At 41.1% G+C, this 17,499-nt stretch overlaps 1 protein-coding gene across 3 annotated transcripts in view; it reads right to left on the reverse strand.

The window, feature by feature from the left end:
* frmd3 (FERM domain containing 3) overlaps positions 1-17,499 on the reverse strand; it is a 47,455-nt gene that overhangs the window by 6,607 nt on the left and 23,349 nt on the right. For all 3 annotated transcript variants that reach the window (XM_047329001.1, XM_035639093.2, XM_035639094.2), the window contains 7 exons: positions 15,229-15,316; positions 13,817-13,905; positions 13,380-13,443; positions 10,630-10,718; positions 8,355-8,429; positions 7,336-7,404; positions 7,046-7,170 (listed from right to left, as the gene is read on the reverse strand). In XM_047329001.1, the coding sequence (XP_047184957.1) occupies positions 7,046-7,170; positions 7,336-7,404; positions 8,355-8,429; positions 10,630-10,718; positions 13,380-13,443; positions 13,817-13,905; positions 15,229-15,316 (599 nt within the window). The remainder of the gene's footprint in view (positions 1-7,045; positions 7,171-7,335; positions 7,405-8,354; positions 8,430-10,629; positions 10,719-13,379; positions 13,444-13,816; positions 13,906-15,228; positions 15,317-17,499) is intronic.

Below are 17,499 nucleotides of genomic sequence, written 5' to 3' on the forward strand. Positions count from 1 at the left end.
AGTGAATTCGAACAAAATTCTGATTAATCATACGGATTGAATACAAAAGAAGGGATATTTGCACATCTGGATTTCAGATCCTTCTCAAAACGATGAACCCATGCTTGATTAGTATTATCATTAAGAAAAGCAAGAGTCATTTATACTCCATGTTGATGACACTGGTGTTGTGCAAGCGATCCACAAATAACATAATTAATGTGCAAAAATATGCAAATTAAATGTCAACTTATGAGGCTGATGGGAATATAATCATAATATGAACTGTACACCCGAAGATACTTTGCTGTTTTCTCATTTACTGTTTCCTTCAGATACAAGCCGCTCCTGAGAGGTGATGAACACTAAAAGGCGCAAGATATCTGTATGGCCACAACACACACTTGCAAACACAAACTCTTGCACACACAGAACCTGGATTTTCCCCTGTTATGCGAGTGTTGACAGACCTATTTATCTTTGTCTTGCTACATCATCATTAACACCCAGACACCTCCAAAGTATATTCATCAGTACGACAGTACCGGACTCCTGATGTTCAAGAGGTTGTAAATGTCTTTTTGATTTAATTTGAGCAATTAGTCCAATTTTCCTATTAAACCACTTTTTTAAATGACATTTTGTAATCCATGTTAAGAAGACTTGTTGTGCATCATCAACAGAAAGATGCTAAAGTCTTTCTTCTCTTGTGCGGTCCTCTTACTACATTAGAACAACCTCCCTGCACAGTTTCAAGCGTGAACAGGATCAGCTGTGAAACATCGCTGCTGAACCTGACAAAGACTCAGTGTCAGACTCAAGGACACTTCAGCAAGATGGAGACGCGCCAACAAGGGGATTACAAACACTGAGTGTGCAATTACCAACCCTCTGCAAATCAAGGTGTCTCTGATATTAAAAAGAATCACAAGAAAATATGCGAAATCATTCTCATTATTTCATTTTGTGTAATATCAGGCTTCAATTCTTAAACTTGCCTTTGTGAAATTGATCAAAACATTATCCGAAGTTAGGAAACTTCTCATCTCATAAAGGGCCCATTTAAAATTTAAACAGAAATAAAAGTATGAAAATAATAAACATTTAAGGTGCTTATTCAGATGTGGCAGCTCTCTTCTGTGGCGCTCCTTTCAAATGCACAGATCGACCACTGAAATATTAAGAATATCTTAATCCTTCATCCTGTTGTTTCACTACAAATCCATTAACCACCTCTTTCTCTGTATTTAACACAACCATACAGAAAACATAACATCCTAAAGCATTGTACTATATTGTATGTACAATAGAAGGTTATATGGCCTGCAAGTCAATCAGATGGGCGCACGCACACACACACACACACACACACACACACACACACACACACACACACACACACACTGGAGTGGTCTCTCGAGAGTCTCAGGATGTTTGACTGATTACACTTACAGCTTGCACCAGGCGGTTGCCACAAAATACCATCTACTGGGCTGAAGTAGCTCACACATTTACCTCCAAGTATATGATAAAAATCTGCCTTTTTCAGTTCATCTTACTCTGTTCCAGTGTATTTCTCGGACGTCCCGTACTGGTTCCAGTGATATGTCCCGCATTGCCCACCAGTCGCACGTATACATCCCGTGCCGTGTGATTGGCTATACGTAGATGCAGGCTACGCCGTGTTGTTATCTTCACCTGGCACCTCAAGGCCTCTGCCACTACTATCGATGATGCTCCCTCCTCTGTAGCTTCCCCTGGGTAAAATACTTCAAGAGGCCCGGCCTGTCCCTCCTCCATCTCCAAACCCTGTAGTCTTTCGGAGGCCATGTCCAGCCCGAGTCCCCCTGCCCTGCCCTGGATCCCACAGCAACCGGTGTCTGCAACGTTGGGTCGGTCGCTAACTCCCAACTCCAAGCTGTTCTGCACGAGGCCGCCTCCAACATCACTGCTGTTTCTGTGCTCAAGAATCTCCATCATTCAGTCTGATGACAAACCTTAGACCAGCTGTCTGCAGCAAGAACTCCACACCCTGACTGACCGGGCTGCCGGCTGAGCTTTGACGCTGGCCATGAACACACACACATTCACATACACACACTTGCTGAGAGAGATGGTGAGAGATGTACCCCACACTCTCTCTCTCTCTCTCTCTCTCTCTCTCTCTCTGATGAACAGACATGATGGGCCCTCCTGTGAATGTCAGCGATTTCACAAAGAGTGGAGGGGCATTAGAGGAGGATCAGGTCCAAAGCTGCAGTTTCTATATATAACCAGGTGGTCCTGGCTGCAGAGGGGCAGCTAATCTAACTCTGATTACAGAGGGGACAGGCCTGCCCGGGGTTTGGGATGGGGATCACTTGCTTTTCCTCTCTGCAAGTCTCCTCATCTCTATATTCCCTCCTATCAGACACATATTTCTGTTTCAGTAAAACAGTAATGTGGATAAAGCCTCAAATGTGAGACATGGAAATGTGTGTGTGTGTGTGTGTGTGTGTGTGTGTGTGTGTGTGTGTGTGTGTGTGTGTGTGTCTCTGTGTGTCTGTGCACGTGTGTGTGTGTGTGTGTGTGTGTGTGTGTGTGTGTGTCTGTGCACGTGTGTGTGTGTGTGTGTGTGTGTGTGTGTGTGTGTGTGTGGATTCGGGCAGATAAGAAAGGGACGGGCTGTACAAACAGAACAAGGTCGGCACAGACCTCGGGTCAGCTTCCTGTTTCCCCTGCTGAGATTAGTGCTCTGAATATAGACAGGGGTCCTACACCATCTTGAGTACACTTTATCCCAAAGTCCTTGCACCATCACTCCAATAGCAGTCAGCATTTCACTGTTTAAAATCATGCTCATACCTCATACTCATACTACATACTAATGATTCTTCCAAGCATCTCTACAGGTAAAAAAAAAACCTCATACAGATGTTACAAAAGGCCACAATTTGACGATGGGGTGAAAGTCTGCTGTTGTAAAGAAAACAATTTACTCACATGGGGATAAAAAAAACACTCAGTTCAAGGTGTTGCACTCTGCAGTATACACAAAAAGTGTTGACATCCTATATTTTTTCTCCTCCGGTAACTTACTTTCCTTCTCAAGCTCTCATTTTGTATTCTGTCATTCAAGTGCAACTCCACAAATGCGAGGAGATCCTGACAAAATATGATCGCTGTTATCCCAATTTGTGCAATTCATTGTGTCCCTCTGATCACTATGACGGCTCCCCGGTCATTCACAATGTCTATAAATAATTTTGCCTCTGGACAGAATTGGAAAATAGATCAAATGAAAATGTTAACTGGAAGCATAACTCAGCTTTATCTTCACTTCACCTGAAAACTTTGAAAAGTAATACTGTAATGTACTGTACTGTACTTTACTGTATGTTAGTATCGTCTCACAGCATTTGTATACTGTAGTTACAGAAAACAGTATGGTCATCTACACTGTCATCTGTCAAATCTGGGTAATACCAGTTGACCCAGACAGGGCCTTTGATTGTTTAGAGCAAAACCGAGTCTGTCCATCAGAATATTATAGAAACAATAGGCAAAGGAAGATAGTAAAATAATAAAGAACTCAAATATTTTATTTTTTAATGAGTAGCATATAGAGTTGCAGGAGAAGTCATTTTCAAATTGAACGTCGTGTCATTACTCAGCCTGTATCTGTCAGTGGTGCACGAGGCCCCACATAAGATGACAACCTGCGGCCCCTCCCAAACTAAAACACTGAGATACAGCCGATATGGTTGGTGCCGCAGCTCCTCGACCCTGAGCCAAGACAGAATTGATTTCCCTTTAAATGGGATGAGGGGAAAAGACAGAGAGAGAGCAAGAGAGAGAGAGAGAAAGCGAGGGGATGACCATAAATTCTGCGAGAAGAGGCGTGCGAGAACAGAGTCCATCAACAGTTTGAAGAGAGTGATACGGCACAACAGCGTGATTGTACCGTAAATGTGTGAAGGTCTCACGAGCACAGCCGGGGTCAATGTGTGAGAATGGAGGAGCGTGAGGGAAGAGGGAAGGGGGGGAAGGAGTTAGGTAATCGGACAAGAAGGGCACCGTGTTGGTGAAAGACAAAGGGACATGTCCTGTGGAGTGTGGAGGGGATGAATGTACGGAGGAGAGAAAATGGTACGACACAGCCCTGACGCCAACGGTTAGGAACAGGCTCTTTACAAGGCGGCGGCGATGTCAGTGTCAGTGAGGGCGTGGGAATATGAGCAGCATGAAACAAACTGGACTGAGTTGATCAAAAGGTTTATACTCTCACATAACGCGCACTCACCTTCACTGCGATGAATTTTACAAGCACTGGCTACAGGCTACTCTATGCCTGTGACTGGTGCTGGCTCAGCCGCAGGGGAGAATCTTTAACCACCACGCAGGGCTTGTAAAAGCACCACCACTTGGTCTGCATGTTTCGGGGTAAACACAGATTTCAAGACAATATTGTCCTATAAAGATAATTGAACGTCAGCCAATAGAGCGGGAAGGTACATCAGCAAATAGTCTATAACCGAGTCGCCTTGGGTCTTGAGGTTTAACAAAATTCCCCCTATATTGTGTCACCAATGAGACCTAATACACATTCATCAGAGCAGTCACAGACACTGTGAGTGATGCTAAAGGAAAAAACAAAACGTTTTAAACCTTCATTCAACCCTTACCCTTTATGGTCATTGTACAAGATAAGAACAGTTCAATGGAATTCAAATGGAAGCAAAAATGAAAATATAACATTATCCATCTTGCTGTCCTTTATCAGCTTCTGTTGACTAATATATAAACATTTTTTTTCCAATTTTGGCTGATTAACACCCGACGTCCCCTCTATTTCTGCAATCGGACCAATACCCCTGCCATTATTCTAAATGAGGCACTCTATTAAAAAAAACTACCGCTCTTATGTCATTTCTTTATTTTGGTTTGCATCTCGTCTGTGATATGACCTTATATAAATTCACCCTCAATTCCTCCTGTTATACTTTGCTACTCTGTGGCATACATCTTTCCTGACCTTTGTTCATTCTCTCAGCTCTACAGTCTGTTTTCTCCTCTCTGGTATTCTCTCTATTTATGTTCCCTCACCCCTCTTCATCCCAGCTCTCATACTGTTGTGAGTAACCTTACCCCTTTGCTCTCCCATACCCGATATCATCAGATAATGGCACGCAGTGGGGGTTACCAGGACTTATATATATAACCAGAGCAACAGAGAATCACAATAAAATGTCATGATGACCTTTTATGGAAAACATAAATCTGCTCCGGGAATGTGGTGTCCTGCGGAAAAGGAATTAAAACACCAACTATTCCGTTCAGCTTCATTGGGTTTTCTCCTGGGCAGTGTGGCTCTCTTTGCCAAGTCATTTCATAATGGGGGGCTAAAAAACATACCCTACTCCCTTTCAGCAGAGAAATAACTGACATACTGTATCCTTCATCAACCACCGCCATTATACAGTTCAACACACTAGCACCATGTACCACACTAGCCAAGAGTTCCACTTCTGCTGGTAGTGCTTCATTTTGCAGGTCCATTTTCTAAACATCTTTTTGAGAACCTTCCTAAGTAATCTACTCAGGGATGCCGAAAGTCAGTCAAGTCAGTAAGAAAGTCAGTAAGTCTATTCAATGACTTAATGTTACATGTAGTGCAGCAATGCAGCTTTGATGTTTGTGTTGCTTTTAATTGGCCAACACAAAGTTAAAGAACATTTTACACAACAACAGCAAATTTGAACAACAACTTATAGCACAATATAGTTATGGACACTTCACGCACAGAATGCAGGGTTATTCTTCATCACATTCTACATTTGTGCATTAGAGAGGCTTAACAGAAAATAGACTGAATGTTCCAAAATGAAATTAAATATTATAAAGATTATTAATAGGTGGATGTTAGGCCTATTACTTTGGTACTCCCGATATGTTACTTTTTGCCTTGCAGTTACAGCATTTTGCCAGCAGGAGGTGCTGCAGCCCCCTCGGCACACCTACTTCGAGCTTCCATGAATCTACATAATACTGGACTGATAATATAAAAAATATTTCCAGGCGTTTAATTCTGATCAATTGCTGGAGTCTTTTTGTTCACAGTAGGTCAGCTGGACAAAAAAAATGTAATTTTGACTACAGGCAAACATACAATTCAGTATACAGGGAGGCTAAAGTTTCCAAAAATACATTTTTAATACATTTATGTTTACTTTGAGCTTTACTTTCACTCACATTCTAGGAACTGTTAAGCCATTTAAATTAAATCAGAAAATAATAATAATAATCATAGATGTATATAAAACCACTATTGATCTGTTATAAATTTCTGAATCAGCTTATTGTTTTATATGATAAAACCTTGTGTTTATATTTCTACATACACGTTTACTTAAGGAATGATCGTCCCTTAGTGCAAGTTAATTAGGTTCATCAAAATATGGTGAGCACTAAAATAATGTAAAACATAGGAAAAAGAGAGGGAAAGATTGACTGTACATACTGTACATACTCACACAAATTGAACATGCAGAGTTGATTTTCACTTTTTATGATGCAACAACTGAATGATGCAACCACTGAAAGTTCACAAACACCCGTATTTAATAAACAAAAGCACGCATGCGCACACATCTTCATGTAAGGGCGTAAACAGGGACAGACCGCTCGGAGCCGAACAAACACTGTAACTTCTAATTGACTTTTCCTTAATGATAACACAGGCTGGGTCTGTGTCTCTGTTTCCGTGACGTCACACAGCGCATCTTCCTCTGTAAAACACACAATGTCGGACACGTGGACACACAGACACACACGGGCATGGCGGTATCCTTGGAGAGGATCATGGAAAGGGTATTTTTAGTGTGCAGTGATTGGAGTCTCTGGGGAGACAAGACGGATGGAGGAATGGGAGCATCAGCTGCTCAATTAACGCTCTCTGTCTGAGCGTTGTGCATGTGGCTCCTCCTAAACAAGACCACATGAGACTTTCCAGAGGTCTGTGGCAGGGGGGCATGGATGTGTGTCGGCGCGTGTGTTTGTGTGTGTGTAGAGTAAGTAATGAGCCTACCATTGTCTGTGGTTGTCTCTTCATATTCGTTGGTGGAGGGCAGTGCAGGTACCAGAGGCTCCATGTTCATGATGAGGTTTTTATGGCTCAGTGAGTTAAAACTTCGACTCTGACCAAACTGGGCCCTGAAAACACAAACGTCAATGACAAACAGCTGCTTTGTTGCCTCTTAAACAACTTTTCCTTGCCCCATAAAACAAAAAGCTGTTACTGTACAAGCAAGCAGGCAATAACTTCATATTTTTTGACTGTTTTCTAAACTGTGTGAGAGTTTTGCAACTTGTCCTTACCTGCGCACTTGTGGTGGTTCTCTCTGAATCTTAGAACTGGCTTCAATCACCTCCTTTGCAACTTTTCCGCTTACAGGGAGAAACACAGATTGCAAGAAAGAAAAAAAGGTGTAACTGCTGTAATTATAAATGTCACTCCAAAGAGCATTACAAGATAAAAAATACATTTAAGAACATGAAACCACTCAAATTGACAAGTTATAAGTGTGTTTACAACAAAGTATATAAAAGAATCAATCACATTTTAATACAACTATAGGACAGATCTCCTCAAGGTCCATGTTTGCAATAAAGCTATGTGGACAGACCAACCTACGAATCTGTAAAAGTCAAAAGTCATTTTGAAATTGAAATGGGCAGCCAATTATAGACGCTGTAAGCTGGAGACAATTCTGTCTAAGAGAAATTGTACAACAGATAATTACGGTGGCTACTGTCAGTAAACAATCATCTGTGATTTTTCATTAGTTTTGCAATTGTTCACAATGAGAATTATTTCACTTTCTGCTGAGGATGGCGGGTTCGTGCCATCAGCGTCCGCAGCGCCATTAGTCTGATTGTTCGGCGAGTGGAGTTTCTGGACTCTGACCACGCAGCTTCTATGCTACCCATTAGTCTATTGTTGGTGAGATTGATGGTTGGGTCAAAATTTAGAGGGCGAACTGAAAATCTGGGGTTGTTGACACGCACTTGATAGCTCAAGGGACAGTCACAACAATACTGCATGCTGGTAAATGAATGCCTTTGTTGGAAAACTCTGCATGAACTGATCCAACACCACGAATCTCTTTCCCATTTTGCAAAAGAAACATGTAATAAGGAACTGTAGGGTTTGAATATAAATAGACGGTGGGTGCCGTGAGTTAAGATCCATCACCAATCCCCCTGCTGTCATTGGTTAAATTCCAGCATCATTTTCTCCTGATTACTTTCCCTTGACTGTCAAACTTCTGTCCGTCATTTTGTTGTCTTTAAAAATGTCCCCGCTCTTACGCAAACTGCCTTGAATAGTGTCTCACCTGTATCTGAATCTGCTGCCTTTGAAGAAGATGTTACTGCTGGAAACTGTCTTTATCTGACTCGACTTGGCGCACCTGTCAGAGAGAGGGAGGAGGAAACAAAGAGACGCACACAAAGCACTTCATCATGACCCAGCATCTGAAGCGCAAACGCTGAAACAGTACCTTCTTGTAAAAACAAAAAAAACATTTTCATGCATTTGTTTGTGATTGTAACTTAAACTCTTGCCACAGCACATCTCGACTTGATCTTCCAGGTTATGCAGCAGCCGTGACTTGCTTTGAACAGTCTGGCTCCGTAAAAGGCAGAGGGGGGAAGGTGTTTTCGAGGTGTTACACATTTAAAAAGTTTATGCTGTAGGTCAAACCTTCATGTTTTATTCAGCATTTTTATCATGTGAAACCGGGCTCCGGAGCAGGAGAGACGGTGCCAGAGAACACACAAACAGAGGCTGCACGTTCTCAAAGCTCTGCTTGGCTCCCATTTACAAACTCAATTCACTCTGATTTGATTAAGCGGCTCTGATACTTGTCTGACATCCAAGACGACGTCCACTCCCCCTCTGGCAGCCTCTCGGAGACACATGAGCTGCTGTTTCTAAGAGGTCCAGGGTTATAGAGGCTGGGGCTTTTTTCAGTAGGCTTAAGTTAAGTTAAGTGTTAAGTTAATGCATAAGTTCATTCAATTCGATTTCGAAGATGATCAAAGACTAAATTTGTCCATTGTTGCCAGATAAAATAGAATTCGGCAACAGTACAAAAGGAAAATCAATATTGATATATAATATTTCAAATCTAAAACATGTTTATAAAATAAGTATGATTGAACAGTAAATAAAACAAGAGCCTTGGAAAGAAAGAAATACATAGAGGTAAAACTTGGAGGAGGAAGGGCACCGGAAAGCAGAATTTAATCTTCAAAATACACCTCACTTCATCTCATTTAACACCTTCTTCACACTGCATCAAAAAATAACAACAAAAACACTCTTTGAATGCCAGCATTTAACCAACATGGATAAGAAATAATTGAAGTGCTAAAAAACATAAATGTAAACATTTGTATAGTATTTCATTGAATCATGTGATTGACAGCTCGACAAAACAGTCCATAAATGTCCATTGTAGAAACATTGTTATCTCATATGTTGTTTACAATTTCAAGAATGTTTTCTGTTCACTTTTTAACCTGGGTAATGTTTCAGAAATCATCTTATCTTTTAGATGAAACCGAGACGTAATGTTTTTTGATGTTCCTTGAGTCCTGAGAACATCACAGTTATGGTCACCTTAAAAAAACTGGGACGTGTCAGGTTTGTGGTCATGTACATCTCTGTATGCAGAAACTATGTTAAATTTCAGGAAGTAGATAAGAAAAGGATGAATGCCTCAAGTCTGACATCTTTCTCTGCTGTTATACAACTATTAAGTGCAATAAACTGAACCCACTGAATCCAGTGGAAAGTTGTTTTTTTTCTGTGCTCTTTACCTTGTATTCCCTTTACCTTGTATTCCCAGGGCGACATACAAAAGATATAATCTCAATTCCCACACTCTCTGTTTCTCCCCCAAGATCGTTTCCATTCCTGACACACCAGCAGTGTCTACGACCTCTGCAGATCGGACCTATAGCTTCTGGCCTCGGAGCGATCAGCTGCTCACCAGTGAAGGACAGCGCCATAGTGTTTCAGTGTGTCACTAAGATGTGTTTAAAAGAGTGATAATGTGCTAAAAATAAAAGTGGAGCACGAAAGAAAGAAAATGAACACTACTTTAACCAGTACAACAAATTCCAAATAAATATATCTAAATCGATTAAAGAATGGTTATAGCAAAACTCACCAGATCAGTGCCATCTTAAATATTATGAATGCTGTTTGCTACAATATTTATTCATCCTATTCACATTTCCATGGCAGGGGCATTTTGAGGAGGAATAAAATTGGAGTATCTCTCGTTAAAGACCAGCTCAATTAAAGCTGTTCTCAGACTTGAACTCGGTAAGATGTCCGTTCACATATGAAGAACACAGCAGGAGATTGTATGACACGTTCACAATAGCAGGAACATTTTCAGAACATTCAGGCAAGGCCTGGGCAGAATGGGGGCTACTAGGGGGCTGGCAGGAAAAGTTCTAGAAAATTCCCAGAGCAACATATGCAGACAAAAGGTTTGCACACATTTGCATTCTCACATACAGCCCCTCCAGAAAAGGGCATGTCTGAAAGCAGCTCGTGTTTCCATACATTTGTGTGTTGTGAGTGTGTAACCTCACTTGTAAAAAGCCTGGTGCTCCACCCCACACTTCCATAAGTGCTTACACGCTGCAGGGGTCGAGGTGTGAAATGTCAACACCAGTTTCTTCTGCACAGAGAAGGACAAAGACACAGGGAGAAAAAGAAAAACATGTGATGAAGAGAAGTAAGATTACAAGGAGACTGTGTGTGAATAAGGACAGGAGAAGTGCTGAACACGGTGAGAGGGAGCTGTGCAAAACGCTGACCCACAGACCCAAAACCAGAAGCTTAGCAAGATGTTAAAACCGATATAGCGAGTGTTCAGCAGTAAAGTGGCCCACTAGCAGAACATGGATCTTCATGGATTAGAAAGGGGGAGGATATATTCCTGTAAATGTCTAGTTTTCAGTCCTGAGTGTCTGGAAATATGATCCTCGATCGATGCTGCTCGACAACAAGGAGGAGGAGAGGGAGAGAGGAAACAGTGAGATCAGTAGCATGGGAGTGAGTCACTGTAAAACAGTAACATCCATGATACGCTATAGGTTTTATAGACAAAATGACAGGGACCTGGAATTGTTCAATTGACAGCAAGGTGTCACCGCACGATTTACTGCTGTGGACTGATCCAGCTCATTCCTTTTCCTATCTTGGTCAGCTATATTGCTCAGCCCCCTCAGTGTCATGCACATCGGTTATATTATGATGTAGTTGTGATTTACACACATGTGCTGCAGTGGCCATGTGTGTCAGGTCAGGGTTATGTGAAAGTACTAGAAACATGTTCAAATCCCTCCAACAAAACATGACATGATGCTAATGATGATGCTAAATCTGAACTGGTCCTAAACTCTAAAAATATCTATTAACATGTCCTTCAGTATTACACAGAGTATTTAGCAGTAACATAAGCATTTACGGAATGAATTTGCATCTTGTGTGAGCTATGCATTTAATGTGGCAGCTTGTGTGCAATCCCCGGATATAAAAGAACCACTAAAGTTCATTTCTAACTCAAGAAACACTGTCTGGAGAAAATGATAATATAGATAAACTGCTGGTTCTTACACATGTGAGGTGAGCGTTACCGTAACAAAGCCATGAAAAGCTGCCATCAGCTCAAGGTGGGACAGTTAATGTCTGAATAACAGAAGTGTGGGGAAATAGTGAAATCGTGCAGTGGCCTGTGACACAACAATAAATGATTAAAATCCTAAAATGTGAAATATCGCATGTGAATATATACAGGATACACACACACATACATATAGCAATACATTCAAGGTGAAAAATAACTTTCACATGGACAGGGTTATAGATTATGCATCATAATATCACATAATCTATAGTTTACTGATAATGGGGCTGTGAAGATGATTTTGATGATATGGCTGTGGGGAATAGATACACAGGATGGGGGAGACGAACGGTCCTTTCAGATGTAGAACAGAATATTTGTACTGGCAAAATAGCTGCAAAGATGAGCTAAATAATTTGAAATTGTTAGATGAACTGAATAAAATGGTTAAGCGGACAAAAATTGTATATAATGAAAAGTGATAAAAGAAATGATGAAAAGATGAAAAAGGTTCCTCCAGGTGTGAGGAGGAGGAGAGGTGAGGGCAGGACTCCAGGGAGAGGCATCAAATTAAGGATTTAAGTAGGACAATGTCTTGTGCTACTGTTATTACTTGTATTTACTCACCAGTGATGACTATGTTTACACACAGAGAGAAGAGACAGAAACACAAAGATAAAACTGCATCTTCAGCCATTCATGAGTTGCCAGACAGACAAACAGGCAGACACGCTGACACAGTTAAGCGCAGATGAGAGAGAGCTGATTTAAGCTTCTGCAATGAAGAGAACAGTCATGAGATTTATTGGCTGATTGAATGATTGCTTGGCCGATTGGCTGATTAAGGATCAACCTGGCTTTACAACCAGAATTACTATATTCAGGTATTTTTTAAGGCACCTCACAGCAATATGAGACACAATCAGCTGCAGCTCTCGCAAAATAAAGATTTTAAACACATATATGAGGCATAATGCACAAACCCTGCTGCTCAGAATCTATCAGAGCTCCAGACCGGATGACAAACATAGAGATGAAACATGTTTCCCAAATGCAAGACACCCGTTCGAGTACCTTTAACAGGTTTGTTTGTCTGTGTCAGTTTCAGTGAGAAACATCACATCATTTTACTCGTTAACAACACGGGTGCATTGAAGGGATCTCATATTTGGGCCACAGCTGACACATAATGTGAGTGAGGAGGTTAGTTGTAACACACCCACCATCCTGTTACAGTGAATCCTGCCTGTTAAGGAGATCTGAAACAGTGACACACATACACAAGTGTGTGTGATGGCGGACCAGATCACAAACAGACAAACAGGAACAGTTCCATAGCACATTTTTCTGATGGTGGAACATTACAAAGATGACGAAAGGGGAGGAGGAAAGGAAGAAGGAAGGGAGGAGGGGAAATAAAGGATGTATTGTACACTTCAAGGTTAATCAAAAAGAAAAGTCACTAACACAAAACATCATCAAAATGAATACAGACAGTATCTGTACATCTGCATTAGAGTTAAGGCCTTTCCAGATGTACTGAACTCCACAGATGTTAAAGGTTGGGCTCTAACAGGTCAGCGTGATGAAGACGACCTTAGCACAGAGCTACACAGTTCATCATTACGACGGTGAAAACTACACACCGCATTTTGTTTTCTTTTTAACCCGCGAGAGGAGAAGGTGCATGCGGGACGACACCGCACTCACCTCTTTCTGGATCCCTATGACGTAAAAGGTTTTCCCTTCGAACTTCAGCTTGCTGACATCCACCCTGCAAAGAACCACAACGTTGTACCTCAAGAAATGGGGTTGAAAATTGGCTAAATAATGAAAACAAATTATTACACATTTTGGTTCGCAATATAGGGTTCAGTGTGATTATTGTTTATGCGCCAACCCTGTTTGTCCTGGACAAATTAAACTACTTTAATTACACTTTGCTGCAACAATGCCCACAAATATTAAAACATCAGCAAATAATCTAACGACATAACATGTATTACAGTGCAACACTCCCAAAGGGCTTACTTTAGATAACATATGTTACTTTTACTTATCCTTTGTTCTTTCACTTGATACAGGCTACACATTTGATTTCAATGCTTCCAGGTTCATATTTCTAAGACTTAGGCAAACATTTGTACCATTTGAGGAGGTGGATCCTCTTGTTTCCCTGGAAAACCACAAAACCTGTGGCTGTGAACCCGAGAAAGGCTGTGGAGCCTGTAAAGTCCTGAAAGACACACACACACACACAAACACAAACACACACACACACACACACACACACACACACACACACAAAAACACATACAGAATGAGAGGAAGCACACAGCATTATGGGATACAGGTGGGTCAACAGCAGGAAAGCAAGTGGGCGATCAATAATCTCCATGGCAATGCCACCCACACAACTTCACCTGTTTGTTACACACCCCCAACCCCCTAATTTGCAGTAAATGGCATCAACAACATGGTGCAGAATATAGGGACACGAGATTCAGTTTGATATAATGAGGCAAAATGAGACCAACAACAACAACTTCATAAAAAAGAGAGAACACAATCATCTGTAGATCTCCCTTCTTTTCTGGTGTGACTCTCTCTATATCAGTGTAAATCACTCAGCGTTTCCCACATTTTAATTCTTATTTCCTCTGATTCTTGATTGTCACAGATTTGCATGTGCATAAAGCCACAGATTCAGCAAAAACAGCCATTTCCAGCCAACCAAATCAAAAACAGCCCCACTGATGAGACTGAGGCAGAAGAAGGGGATCCTCTCCAACAGACTGAATCTATCCTCTCTGAGCACGATTGGATGTGTCTGTCAAAGAGGTTGCCCCTATCTCACACTCCGACAGGGTGGGCGATGAACAAATAGCTAGTTGTGAAATATTGATTTTCTTTATCAGATTCAATCTGTTCCATCTATCAAAAGAGTGTGAGAGAAATACCAAGAAAAAAAGTACAAGCAGTTGTTCTAAGGTGAACCACTACACTAGGAGTAGAGCTTACTTCTATCCAGTGTCAACAGTACGAAGATGGAGTCAGTGACAATGACTTGCTTAGGCCTTGATTTTCTCTGACCAGTCAATAAGATTATTTATTCCTGAAAAATGATGGTTTCTGTACTGATTTCTTTTGTTTACCAAGATAAGACAGACATGCAAGTGCAAACTAGAGGTTTAGGTCATTGACCTTCACCACATCTTTGTTTCGCCTCTCAATAATCATCCTTTGGTGACCTCTCCGTCTTTTCAGAAAAGCTTCTGTCGGTAAAGTTAATCATGTGCATGGTTGTCAGTTTAATATGCAGATCAAGGGCAAACAATCAAAGGGTAAAGAGGACAGGTGGGTATGTGTGTTATTGGCACAGCAACACTCTCCACTAAAGCCAGAGTTTTGTGCGTCCACACAACTGCACAAACAACTCTTGGGAATATTTGCACGCGTAAACAAAAGGCTGCGAGTGAAATGGTCGCAAAATCAAAAAAATCGTAAGAAGGATGTTTTATTCACGATCATGAAAAGGATCAGCCATCGCAAATGTTACCTTGCATGGATGAGGGTCCACTCCATAGGTTTCGAGGCTGTGAGCCCTTTGGAGCATGTTCAACTCTGCAAATGCGGCACACTGGCCCCTAAGACAGAGGAGAGGAAAGAGAAACAAAGGTTTGTTCACAGATGACCACATCGATACTGCTTGTGTATGTTTCTGTGTTGTGTGGTTATGACAACACTACATGTATGTTTATGCTTTCATATCGATTTAGTTGATCTGTTTGGTACTCATTGGTTCAGTGGTTTGCACTGGCGCCTCACAGCAAGAAGTTCCTTGGTTTGAAATCGTAGTTCCCCATGTCTGTGCGGTTAATTGGAGACCGTAGCTGTGAATGTGAGTTGTTGGTTGGTTGTCTCTGTGTTTTGGACCTGTGAAGGGCTGGCGATCAGACTCTCACTCAATTTTAGCACGGATTGGCTCCAGCCCCATCCCCCCGCAGCGTTGTACTTATTAATGAGTCAAACGTAGCAATTATAGTCTACAGAAGATCTGTTTTTTTTCTTTCTGTTCACGCAATAGCAGTATGAACTAATGAAGAACTGTGACCCAAAATTTACTAACTTATATTTACAGAAGTAAAGTTCTTTAAGAAACGGTAATGTACCAATGGATTCGGTGAGTCACGCTGGGCTACAAATGGTGCCCCGTATTTTTTTAATCCTATATCAATTTACATTTAGGATAATTAATTCCTCTCGACATTTTCTGTTTGCTTTGCAACGTTGTAGGTAATGATAATTATCAATGACTTACTTTAGTGTGATGATTCTCAAGTTCATTTTTCAGTTATTTCTATGTTTACTTGCAGTGTACATCCAAGATAATCATGTCCTCTAAAAAAGCATAAGTCTCGCTGAATCTAAAAATATATGCACCATGTCTGTGTGCCTACCTTAACTGCTTCCATGGTCTGTGCAGCACTACCACTGCTGCTGCTGCTGCAATTGATCATGTTGATGAATGGGCCAAACAGAATAACTATCTTCAATTTCCATTTCAAATCACAGAGACTTTCTCACTCATGTCTCTGGACCTCCTTTGCGGTCTGAAAACCTATAGCCAGAGTTTTTGCAGGTGAAAAAAAAGTAGCTAAAATTGCAACAGCCCACCCAAAACTGTTTTCACCCCCCAGTAAAGGAGAAGCAGCACAGTCGAGCAGAAAATCTCCCAATCACTGACTGTGAAGTATACATGCGATTTGTGTTCCTGAGAAAGAAACATCAACAATTGCACTCAGATGATATTTCACGGTCCATCCTAAACCGAATACATGACCCCAATGGGGGGAACAATTTCCTCAGTACCTGATGGCAAGCACAATGCCAGTGTGCCTGAGATTTATTTTTCTTAGTGTTTAACTAATTAAAGACATTTAAATTGGCCCAGTTTTTGATTATCTGTTACCATTTTGCAGAAACAGACTTATTAACAGAGGCCCAGTGTTTAGTGGGAATGCTGATTCCCACAAAACACCTTTTTTGCTCATTAGTCTAAGTGCTGCAAAGTCATGAAACTGAGTGATGTACGCTGTTATTCATCGAGATGCTAGACATATAAATCAGCATTCATATTACAGACACAAAATCTGTCTATATGCACATAGAAGAAAATGCTGAATCCATTAAAGAAACCTATCGGCTATGTAAATAAAATGTGTAAATCCATTTGTATATCACCTGAAGTCCCTCTCTGCTGCTCAGTACTAACCTACATGCTCTTAATACTGTCAGTCAGACCAATCGGGGCAGACAGGGGGCACTTACCATCATCTGCCTCTGCACCGTGGGAAATGAGGGATTTGTCTTTGATCTTCTATAATCGCTTCTATAAAGTGTGACGGTCACAAACCTCACATCATCACTCATGAGCTGCAGCGGTGGTTGACATAAACGCAAACAACCCGATGGATGGGCTTTATGTAGGAGTGTAGAGGACTTTGGATGATTTTAACAAATTTGATCTTTTGACATTTTCATTGTTACCAAGTGAAACCTCTGGGCAATAGCCCAATCCTCTCCTCTTTTAATTCACCCTTCTACGTGTATTGTATTTTTATTCCACAGCCAATGTCTCTCCTCAAAGGTTCGGCCGTGTTAATCATACTGTTAGGTCTAGACAGTTTCACACGACCAAAAAGCAGATGCACATTTTCAGGTCTGAGTGTGGCTCATATTTTCGTATATATATATCCGTGTCTGATTTTCATCAGAATTAAAATTGTGAATATCCTGCATTACTACATGAATCAAACCACATTAAATA

This window comes from Scophthalmus maximus, chromosome 19 (assembly GCF_022379125.1).
Source record: "Scophthalmus maximus strain ysfricsl-2021 chromosome 19, ASM2237912v1, whole genome shotgun sequence".
Lineage (NCBI taxonomy): Eukaryota > Metazoa > Chordata > Actinopteri > Pleuronectiformes > Scophthalmidae > Scophthalmus > Scophthalmus maximus.